Source organism: Hippoglossus hippoglossus, chromosome 9, assembly GCF_009819705.1.
Source record: "Hippoglossus hippoglossus isolate fHipHip1 chromosome 9, fHipHip1.pri, whole genome shotgun sequence".
Classification (NCBI taxonomy): Eukaryota; Metazoa; Chordata; class Actinopteri; order Pleuronectiformes; family Pleuronectidae; genus Hippoglossus; species Hippoglossus hippoglossus.
The window spans coordinates 1,889,922-1,901,870 of NC_047159.1; the positions used below are offsets into that span (position 1 = coordinate 1,889,922).

The following is an 11,949-nucleotide window of genomic DNA, read 5'->3' on the forward strand; positions in this document are numbered from 1 at the left end:
AAGGTATATTACAAATTCCACTATAAGAGGGCTACAACAAAAAGTAACTTAAATGATTTTTTTTAAGTACGTCAAACTTTAAAAGTTGTAAATAAGGAAACTGTTTTCAAAACCTTTGTGATGTGTCGAGACTCAGAGTTTTTATCAGACTCACTTCTGACCCAAACACAAACCTGCTCACAGTTAAACGTGAAAATGAAATACAAGACTTTTTATGGAAAGAGTTGGGTCTTATAAAGTTTATTGACATGAGGAAAACATCGGTATAATGTTTAAATACTCTACACAATAAAGTTATTAAACATGCACATGTAAAATATAATATACTGTACATAAATATTTCCCGCTCGTGTGTTTTCCGACGCAGTGTCTGCAGGTTTCGGTTTGAGATGAACCTGCTGGTTCTAGTGCAAGAGAAGACACTGGAGTGAAGTCAGTGGAATGCTCGGCTCATGGCAGGTGTGGGTCGTTTCAGTATGGCTTCCACCGAGAAGGACAACGACTCGCTGGACGCCATCTTGGTTCCCACAGGCTTGGACAGAAAGTCTTTGGCGTAGCGGTCTGTGATTTTAACAGCCTGAGCGTCCTTGGCCGATCCCTCCCTGAACTTGCGGGCGGCCTCCTCTAAGAGCTCTTTGCAGTACGGAGGCCTGAGCTCCGGCCCAACGCCGCCGCCGCCGCCGCCACCGCCGCTGCTTTTTTCATTCAGCGAGTGCTGGATGAGGGAGTGAAAGGAGTTGAGTTTCATGGACAGCTTAGCACTGTCCTTGCTCAGCTTGTTCAAGACGTGCATGGAGTTCTGGGGCTGAGAGTTGTTGGGGAAGGATTGTCCAAAGCTCCTCTTAGGGGGGGAGAAGGCCGAGCACTCCCTCTGCCCTCCGTGGGCCACGCCGGGAGCTTTGGGATCCGGCTGCGGAGGATTTGATGAGTCCTGCAGCGCAGCCGCTCGGGATCCTTCCAGTTTAGCGGCGAGAGCGGCCGCAGCTTCCTGCTCGGGCAGCTGGCTCTCAGCCGGCATGGCCTTGGGCTCCCACACGGCCCCTGGCTTCATGTTCTGCACCGCTGTGGCGTTGAACAGGCACTGCTGATAGAGCAGGGCGTCCCCCAGGTTGGACGCACTGCGGGGCCACATCATGAAGCTGCCCCGTGACGGCTGCAGCGGGTAGTGGCGGTAGGTGGTGGCCACGCTGACGTTGGAGGAGATGAGCTCGACGTTGGTGGAGCCGCTGGGGTACTGCATGGACAGATCCAGGCAGTTGGGCCCCATGAAGTTGCACAACTCTTTGGGCTGCGGCTCCAGCTGAGCTGCCGGCGAGTAGGCCGTCTTGTAGGAGTTGTACTCGGCGGCGTGGTGGACCATGCTGTTGGGAAAGATGAGCGAGGCCGCCTGGCTGTTCTCCATCAGCTCTCGCTCTTTGTACTCCCGCTCCAGCATGATGGTCTCCAGCTCCTTGTCGGCGAAGGCCCTCCTCTTCCTCATGCGGTCGCTCAGGGGTGGGGGCAGAGCGGAGTTGGCAGCCAGGAACGGATCCGTCTGCACCGGACGGTACCCTGTCATCAAAAGAGTCAACATTTACTGCACGGTTCACGAGTTCGATTAGAGTCGATGTTGAATCAAGCAGAAACGATACCAGATAAAAACATGCAGCACAGAATCAAAGTGAAACAAGTCTTACAGATGTTAGAGGGAGACAAGAAATCCGAGACAAGACAGGAGGGAAAAGTGGGATTTAGTTAAACGGAGTTAAACGGACGAGACGGAGACCGAACCAAGGGAAGCAGGAGAGGGTCAGAAAGAAGACGAGTGTCTCGCCGTCTGATTGGCTGTTACCTTCCAGGATGCTTTTGGCGAGCATGGTGGACGGTCGGATGTGACGCTGATATATCGTCCTCCTCTCGGTTGGAAGCTGTTTCCCAGATATGCCTTTTTTATCCTGAGAAAAATAAAAAAATTGTTGTAAATACTAGCCGGTATGTCACAATGACATTTGAAAATAAGGGAAATTACTAAGGAAATCAACAGTTACACAATGAGAACAAAACAATAGGTTGTAATAAAAGGTAAAATTCAATCACACTGACACAACAGACACACAACAGACACACAACAGACAAACTTCCAGCTGCATCGTCTTTAAAATACCTTTTTTTAACCAATACCATAAAAAACATATTCAAAAATGGATCAGTTTATTTAGTTGTTTATGATTAAAGACTTTTGTCTTTGTTTGTGAGGTGAGGAGAGAGACAGGGTTCAGAACTTATATTTATATTTATATTTTCATTAAGCATTTATATTGATTTTTAATAAATACACTGATGAATGATTCCTCACTGTGAACAACTGAGCATTCAGTAAAATAAATAAACTTTTACTGAACCTTAAACTCAATCTGACCAAAGTTAAACTGAACTTAAACCTTCACAATGTGGAAGCTGAAGTTTGGTAGAAAAACAAATCAGTATTTTTCTCTGGTTGTGGATCAACTGTGGAAAACCAAAGTGACAAAGAGCCGCAGCCGCAGATCGTCTCACTGTTAAACTGCAGAATTCATATCTCTGCTCATATAACAGAGCAGATTATTCTACGTGTTAGATTTGACATGGTACAGGCGAAGCTGCAGTAAAGTTCAGTTAAAGACGAGTGGAACATGTATGAAGATATTTACACAGCTACAGACACACACACGAGAGAGAGTGTGACACAATGAGCCAACAACACACAAACACAGCCTGTAATCTACGACTAGTGATAAAGACAAAGCAATTCAAGATGAGTTTAACATAAATTTACTTTATGTTTTAAACATGTTTGATTTGATTTTATCAGGAGTTAAATAAAGCAACTGGACACAAGATAGAACTGAATAATAAAACGTATGAGAAGTGAAATCCGGCTTCTGAAGAACACTGAATACTTTAAATCAATTAAATTTAGTTTGTATATTTTCACAAATCACAGTCAGCCTCAGATAGAACTTCACACGGAGCCACGTCCTTTGTACTTGTTTGATTTTAATGAATTTAGAAGTTTTGTGTGTTTTCGCTTTAATAAAGTTGAGTTTTCTTTGAATTGTGCCTGAGTTGTTTTTAAAGCTTGAATCTCTACAAGCTGCTTTTTAAATAAAATTACCTTGAGTTGAAGCTGAAGAAGCTGAATCACTTCACGAGTTGTCGTTTAATTTAAATGTTCATAATATTCAAGCTGCACACACAACTTCTCAGTTTTTATTTAATTTGATTTAAACTTATTGCTGCCTTAGTTGTTGGTTTTATACATGTCTCATATTCCCTTTAGTCATTTTATATATAATGTTGTTTTTAATTTAAACTTATTGTTGTTTTTGTTGGTTTGATATTTTTATATATTCCACATAATTTAGCTGTACATCCCTTCAGTAGTATAATGCACATTGTGCATATTATAACACACACTATATATATATTAGAACACAAATTATATATATTATGAGATATATTAAGTGTACATTGAGTGTATTATAACATTATGTGTATTATAACATGATATAAATTATAACATGAAGAGTATTACAACGCATTATAAATATATATTAAAACACCTATTAAGTTTACATTAAGTGTATTATAAAATATAGAGCATTATAACATGAAGTGTATTATAACACACAGTATATATATATTAAAACACACATTAAGTGTACATTAAGAGTATTATAACATTATATATATTAAAACACACAGTATATATATATTAAAACACACATTAAGTGTACATTGAGTGTATTAAAACACACAGTGTATATATATTAAAACAAACATTAAGTGTACATTAAGAGTATTATAACATGAAGAGTATTAAAACACAGTATATATATATATGTTGAGTGGTACCTCGGTGGCCTGCTGCCTGCGGAGCGCCACCTGCGCCGCCATGACGCGCTGCCGCTCCACCACCAGCAGACAGTTCGCGCACTGACAGTCTCTCCAGCGGCAGAAGCGCTTGTGGCCCTTGAGGCAGGAGACCACCCCGTGGTTCCGGCAGCGGGCGCACTTCGGGGTCCGGCTCAGCTTCCTCTGCTCCCCCGGGCCCGGGCCGCCGGGCCCCGGCTTGTCGTCGCTCTTGCCTTCGTCCGCGTCGTCCTCCGAGGCGCCGGGGCCGAGCGGCGCGGAGCCGGAGCCGGGACCGGGATCGGGACCGGGTCCGGGACCGGGGCTGTAGGAGTCCGCCGGGTCGTCGCTCTCCGTCTCCAGACTCTCCACGTCGATCTCAAACTCACACCCGGGGCTGTCCGACATGTCTGCCCGAGTCCTGCGGCCTGTCCGAGCGCCGAGATCCTGTCTGGAGACAAACTGGAGTTAGGATCTGATTTGAGATCTGACAAACTCATAATAAACTTATAAACCAGCCAAACTTCTGATAAACTTCTGATAAACTTATAAACTTAAGACAAACTCATGATAAACTTGTAATAAACTTATCATAAACTTATAATAAACTTGTGAACAGTATTTCCTCCAAACTAACTCACTCCACCTTCAGGGACTGAAACTAAAAAACATTTGTAAATACAGTTTTCCTATCTTCTGTATATTCTCATATTTCTCATATTTCTCTGCATCTTGCTGAGAGAAGTTTCTTATTATCTCATTTTACTTGATGACAACAAAGATCTTTGAATCTTGAAACATGACAATGAAGATAATTAGCCCCATGTTCCTGCTTGTTGATATTCCACATGGATCAAATAAGAATAAACACAGATTATTAAAGAGCTTTTTCCAATTAACTCTAAGAAACCAAACTAACAGTTCGATATTTTTTTGCTCCTGCAGATAAACTTACATTTTCTTGCACAAAATCAAAACACTGCAATAAGCAACGAGATGCAAGTATAAGACTTATTGAGCATAAATTATATTAACGTGCAAAAAGTGTTTAAAAGTGCAGAGTAAAAAATAAAGTTAAAGATTCATGACTTCTGAAAGTGGCTGAACTAGAAATAAACAGAAAATAGGTCATAATAGAAAATGCTTCAGTCCAATAATGTGTCTGTCACAACACGTGCACTCGTGCACATTTAATTTAAGTGGTTCCTTCACGCAGAGTTTTAGAGTTTTAGAAGTTTTAGAAGTTTTAGAAGTTTATAACTTTGTGTTCTCTGATCTGTGGAATAAAGGAAACAAAGAGCTGAGTTTACCTCCAGAGGCTGATTCACGGATCTGGTCCAGGGTTGATCAACAATGTGCAGACAGACACACACACAGACACACACAGACACACACAGACACACACTGAGGGTCCAGGCTGGTTAATTGAAGCAGTTAATTGAGCCCCTCTCTCTCTCTCTCTCGGTCTCTCTCTCTCTGAACTTCTCTCCCTCTTCACCTCGCTCCTATGAACCGCTGCAGTCTGAGCTCTCTCCTCTGATTGGCTGCAGCTCAACACTCACCCACCAATAGGACTGCGAGCAGTTACCCGGGGGGGAGGAGCAGGAGGGGAGGAGGAGGGGAATGGGGGGGGGGGGGGGGGGGGGGGGGGGGTCGTCTAGTAACGACGAAGAGTAGTGTGATTACTTTTCCTGAGTAACGATCCCCATCATAATAAATAACTTTTATATGTTAACAGCTGTTTATAGATAGTTGTCTGCTGCACATTTCATTCAGACAACAACTGGACAATCGCACAACTACACAACCTTACATCGCACACTTTAAAAACAGAGTTGAATATATATACATAATTATTATTTCTACTTTTATTGTATGTAGTATTTTTATTTGTATTCATGTTTTTAAAACTGCATGTTCCCATTGCATTGATGTGTAGATTGTTAAGTTCTTCATAAGGAGGATCAACGAAGGTTCAACTTAACTTAACTTAACTTAACTTAACTTAACTTAACCTAACTTGTCTTGTCTTATCCATAGAGCTCTTTACAGCACATGACCACAGCTAGTTATCCATAAACAGTTCAGTTTCACAGTTGAACTGACGCACAGCAACAGACTCAATAGTCCCTTTGTCTGTTTTCCACAGACACAGAGGACGGAGCTGTGGATGTGTTTTTAAGTTGTCACTGTTATTGTAATGATGGAACAAGCTGGCACATGACTTTCCTTTGGGATTAATAAGGTCTATTGTATCATATTGTATTTTATTAAAATGGTGCATGGTCTTTATTAAAACAGTTAAAAACAACAAGTGTGTGGATGTTGAGAAACGACTCCACGGACGGATGTAGTTCATGTTCTGGTGGTTTATCTTTAAATTACTTTATTAAATTGCTTCTGTTTTGCATGTGTCACGTTATAAAAACGTTGTATTATTGCATCACAGATATTTTCTTTATTATTTATTAGTTGTTTTTAACAAAAATGTTTTTTGAGTCAAAAATGTATATGTGTATGTTGTCATTTAGGTAAATTGTCTTTTTTAATATCGTTTTAATCTCTTAATTTCCCCCTTAAATCAAATTAAATCTGTTTGAAAGGACTCAGATTGCAGATTACAACACAACAGATGATGTTTAAACGCAGTATTTTTAAAACGTAGTCCCATAAAAGAGAAGCAGACACTTCCAGGGCTCTGGTGTAAGATCCTGTGATGTGTGTATTTATCTGTATCTCTGTGGTGAAGCAGGTTCTAATGAGCCTCTGTCAGACGTGTGTTTACTGAGTCGTCAGTGACCCGGCAGATGGGAAGGTGATAAATGTGTCATGCAGGTTGATACAGTCCGTCGTCCTGGCACAAGAAGCTCAGGAGGATAACAGTGTTTTCACAACAATCACACCTCCAACTAAAAAACACAATGTCAGCTTGTCCTGCACCAAACAACCAGAGCCTCACCTGAGATACACCCACAGCCTCTAACACCGCACATCACCAGCTGTGGACAATTATCACTGTAACATTATAATCCCAAATAATAAAAATAATCATCTTTACCCGTAAAAAAACCCCAAACTTTAAGACTATATTTCCAAACCATGATCTCGAACTTGATACTGACCTATGATACACTTTATACATCAAACGTTACCTCGTCCCTTAGTGCTCAACACAATCTTATATCTTAACTCAAACATTTCAGCATAACTCCAATAACAATGTGTCCAGACTGAAGACATCTCTTGAATAAACACTTTAACCAAACAGTTTATGTTCAACTTTAACTTTGACACGAATCTTCTTTCTTTCTCCCTCAGTGTTTGTGCTTTAAATGTCTTTTTCCTGCTTCGTCCTCCTACGTGAAGACGTCCGTCTCCAAACAGACGCAGCAGAGGGAGCAGATCCAGGTCTGTGTTCTGTGGGTGGGACCCGAGGTGGAAAGAGGAATGTCCACCTTCCTCTTGACGTCCGGCTCTTTGTTCGCAGCGTATTGAGAGAAAAGCCTTCGACTCAGAGGAGTGAAAAAGAGACATTGCAGCGACCAACTGACTTTCATGGGAACCGCCTGTTGGACTCGAGGCTTTTGTCTCACGTGTTTACTTGTGATGTGAAATGAATGAACACGTTTGAAGAAGGACATGAATCTCTGTCATGGACGTGGTGAACACGGTCCTTCAGGTTTTACATCTTTAAAACTGGATGATGGCAAAACAAATGACAAATCTTTAGTGGTTAGTCAATTACCTATTAGCTATTTTTTAATATCCAGTTGATTACCTAAAAGTAATAATGTAATATTTGTATTTTATGTCTTATTTTAAAGGATTCAGGTTATTTTAATTGTAAACTTATGACTTTTTGTCTTTTCCAGTATCATAATAATCAGATTTAAAACTTGAGACTTTTAAAAATCTTCTGGAACTAGTTTGTTTTCTGGATTTTTATGGAATCTGTGTATAAGTGTGTTTATTCATAAAGCTTTTATTCATCTGTCATTATGTCTGTACTCTTGAATGGGCGCAGTCTGTTAGCACAGTTAGCTAACACAGATGTTTTAACCCTGATCTTCTACCTCTAACTGAATTAAACTCATTTAAAGTACATTGAAAAACAAATTCCATGTTTTACTTGATGGTATTTTTCTTTGTGTAACTTTATATTTCTAAAACAATCATCTATAGAACTGTGCTTTTACGACAGGATGGTTTTATTTTAATACAGATAATATTATCACTTGTACAGTTTATTGTATTGTTTGTGTTTAACACTTTATATTTCAGCTCCTTATGAGCAGAAACACTGCACCAGTACTTTTATTCGTGCAGTTTTATATTGTTCCCCATCGTGTTAGAAACCGATTTGAAGGCTCCGCCCTCGTGTCTGTGATCTTCTTCTTCTTCTGTTACAAGGAGAGAAGCATCATGAGGGGAGTCGTCCCTGGTGTTGTTCTCCAGATGTGGCTCCTCCATGTGCTGGAGGTGAAGACGTTGGACCTGCAGGTGCAGCTTTATTTGCCACTTGGTCTTAATTTATCACAGAGGTTACGACCGGCCCCCCCCCACCGGGCGGCCGCTTCCACGCCAGGAATGCTTTGATGTGGTGAGCGAGGCTGGATGGTCGGACAGGACGATCCGCATGGAGCTCGACCCTCCAGGTGAAATGTGTTGTCTGTGTCCGCTGCCTCATTATGGAGCAGCAGTGTGGGGGGGGGGGGGGGGGGTCTGGAGGTGCTTGAGTGGATTTCCAGGAGTCGTTTAGGACGTTTCAGGGAGTCCTGAAGGAATTCCACACATAACAGGGGTGTGACGGAGGATCTCAGGGAATCTGACGGAGGTTCAAGAGGACTCTGAGAGGGTTGTGGTGCTGGAGGAGGTTCCTCTTCTCTTTGAAGGGAATCCATTCTTTCCTGAAGAAGTTCTAGGTTGTGTTGGTTCTGGAAATCCTGGAGAAGTTAGATGCTTAAACTGATTTAAGGGATAAGTGAGGTCTCAAGGAGTTCCTCAAGGTGATTCCTGGTCTCTCTCTCTCCACTGTTCCCCATTGTTCTCCACTGGTCGAGGGAGATGATGTCCACATTGACTCTGGTTCTGTTTCTTTCTCTCCATAGTCACCAGAGTGCTGCTCATTGTGGGTCTCCACCTTGTTATGTTAGGATTTGACCCTTCAGATTGAATTGAATACCTTTTATTTTGATACCTTGCTTAGATAAGTGCTATACAAATAAAGTTATTAATATTATTATCCTGAGTTGTCTCGGATGTTGTTAGTTGTTGGAAGTGTTGGTTTGCAGGAGGTCCATGGATGCTTCGAGGAGTTTCCCTGGATCCTTGAGGAGGTTCTGGATCCTTTGGGTTCCTGAATGGATTCATCTCGTTCTCAGGTCTTTGAATTCTTGGAGTTCAAGGGTCCTTAACTGGTTTGGTGATATTGTAGGAGTTGATACTTGAAGAGATCTCGGACGTTTTGATGCAAACATAAACTAAGAAGTTCTTTATTTCCTTTACACAAAATATTGTGCATTTTTAATACTCAAGGGCATCAGATGAACGGGATAAAGTAGGAAAGGTCAAAGTTATTCTTAAAAACAAGGCATTTTAGATTGGATGGTGACCTGTGGTATTTTTAAATCCCCACAGGAGCTGTTATAAGATTCTTTCTTGTTTATTTTTATCTAAACTGCAGTATTATCTCTTTAACGTGATGTGTAGGATGTTGTCTGGAACACACAACACAATACTTTGAATACACAGTTTAAGCTACAACACGTCTTAGCGGCTGCTCCCCGGAGAAAGACACAGACCCTGGATGACACTTTCTCACACGCTGTCCAGTTTACTTTTGCTGCTGATTGAAACAACAGCATCTTGTTGGAAGTGTCCCGCTGTGCCGGCCGTAAAGTGTAACAGGAGCCGTGTGTAGACACAGGAGCAGTGTGGGATCACTGGGGACCCTGTTATGTTAATTAGCCTCTGATGGACCGACAACACATGCTGCTGAAGACAAAACCAGGCGGGACGACATTTGTCTCTGTCTGAAGGGTCTGACACCTCGACCCCTGACGGCTAATGTGCAACAAACAGGAGGACGTGTCCCTCAGCTGTGGATCGGACGCAGGCCTCACGCGGATCTGCATGTGGAGGACATCTAACTGTTTGGATTCTATCACATCATCTTCACCTTTGATGGATAATGATCCAGATAAATAAGATTATTACATTTCACATGGAGAAACAAGCTAAACTCTGATTACTCCAGGAATAATCTTATATTCATATTTTATTTAAGTCGTACTTACTTTTCTTTAAATGCAAACAACTGTTGCAGCTGTGCACACGTGTCTCTTGTTCATTGTTTGTCATCTCTTGTATTTAGTCTCTTGTTTATTCGCTTATTCATTGTTCTATTGTCTTTAGTACTTTACTGTGTATTCTAGTACTTTATTGTGTTTTATTTACTCCGTTTTTAGTACATTTCATGATTATTACATTCAATTTTGAGTTATTTTAATTCTTCGTATGTGTTTGTATTGCTTCTTCATTTCCCAATTTGGGATCAAAAAAGTACATCTATCTCTCTATCTATCTATCTCTCTATCTCTCTATCTATCTATCTATCTCTCTATCTATCTCTCTATCTCTCTATCTATCTCTCTATCTATCTATCTATCTATCTATCCATCTCTCCATCTATCTCTCTATCTATCTCTCTATCTCTCTATCTATCTATCTATCTCTCTCTCTATCTCTCTATCTCTCTATCTATCTATCCACCTATCTCTCTATCTATCTATCTATCTATCTCTCTATCTATCTATCTATCTATCTATCTCTCTATCTCTCTATCTATCTCTCTATCTCTCTATCTCTCTATCTCTCTATCTATCTATCCACCTATCTCTCTATCTATCTATCTATCTATCTATCTCTCTATCTCTCTATCTATCCACCTATCTCTCTATCTATCTATCTATCTATCTCTCTATCTCTCTATCTATCCACCTATCTATCTATCTATCTATCCACCTATCTATCTCTCTATCTATCTATCCACCTATCTCTCTATCTATCTATCTATCTATCTCTCTATCTCTCTATCTATCCACCTATCTATCTATCTATCTATCTATCTATCTCTCTATCTCTCTATCTATCCACCTATCTATCTATCTATCTATCCACCTATCTATCTCTCTATCTATCTATCTATCTATCTATCTATCTATCCATCCATCCATCCAAACGTCTGTCTATCTATATCGTAATAAGAAATAATATGAACTTAATGTCTGATATTTAGTTTGCACCCTGATGTTACTTGTATTCTTAGTACAGCTGTATCTGAGATAAATAAATATGAAAGTATCTCTCTTCACTCATCTATAAAGAATATCTAAAGGTTTTAAAGTCTTTAAAAAGCATTAAATTTAAATAGATTGATTTAAAATGTCTTGACCTTCATTTACAAAAGGTCGTAAATATATAATATCTTTCTTGTCGGCTGTCAGGAGACGTCATCCAACCTCTGGACTGAAGTGGAACCTGCTGCAGCAGCTGTTCGATCGTGTCTCAGGACGTAGAAAACACCTTCACATGATTCACTCATTCACTGATTATTGTTTTTAATTTGTTAATCTCTTCTAATGATCTGGGTTCAGGTTGATTCATATAAGGAATCTGTGTTTTTACAGGAAGAGACATGTGAGATAAATCTAAATTAATTAATGTTCTCAATTGTAATTAAATAAAATTCCATTTGATTTTAAGACTTTTTTTAAATGTCTTTAATCAAAGATAATATTTTATAAAACCTGTGTGCATCAAAATCATATTCCCTCAATTTAAAAAGTCACATTTGTAAAATCACTTTCATATAATTTGCTTTAATTTAAATGATCCTCACTGTAAATGAATCAGATATTTAATTCTGCTTCTTCATGTTCCAGCAGCTTCGTGTGTTCTGTATGAAATGATAAAAGGCTGATGTTCACCCTGTTGGCCACTAGGTGTCAGACTAAAGCAGCTAAAACAACATCACACTTTCTTTTAAACACCAAAAGAAAAGGTTTCAGTCTCGGTGTG

At 40.2% G+C, this 11,949-nt stretch overlaps 1 protein-coding gene across 1 annotated transcript; it reads right to left on the reverse strand.

Moving 5' to 3' along the window:
* Positions 1 to 209: 209 nt before the first annotated feature.
* Positions 210 to 5,378, reverse strand: dmrt2a (doublesex and mab-3 related transcription factor 2a). The gene is made up of 4 exons (XM_034596710.1): positions 5,181 to 5,378; positions 3,874 to 4,321; positions 1,832 to 1,934; positions 210 to 1,551 (listed from the first exon to the last, which is right to left on the reverse strand). Exons 2-4 carry the CDS (start codon positions 4,276 to 4,278, stop codon positions 434 to 436), a joined length of 1,626 nt encoding a protein of 541 aa, XP_034452601.1. The 5' UTR covers positions 4,279 to 4,321; positions 5,181 to 5,378; the 3' UTR covers positions 210 to 433.
* Between the last annotated feature and the right edge of the window lie 6,571 nt (positions 5,379 to 11,949).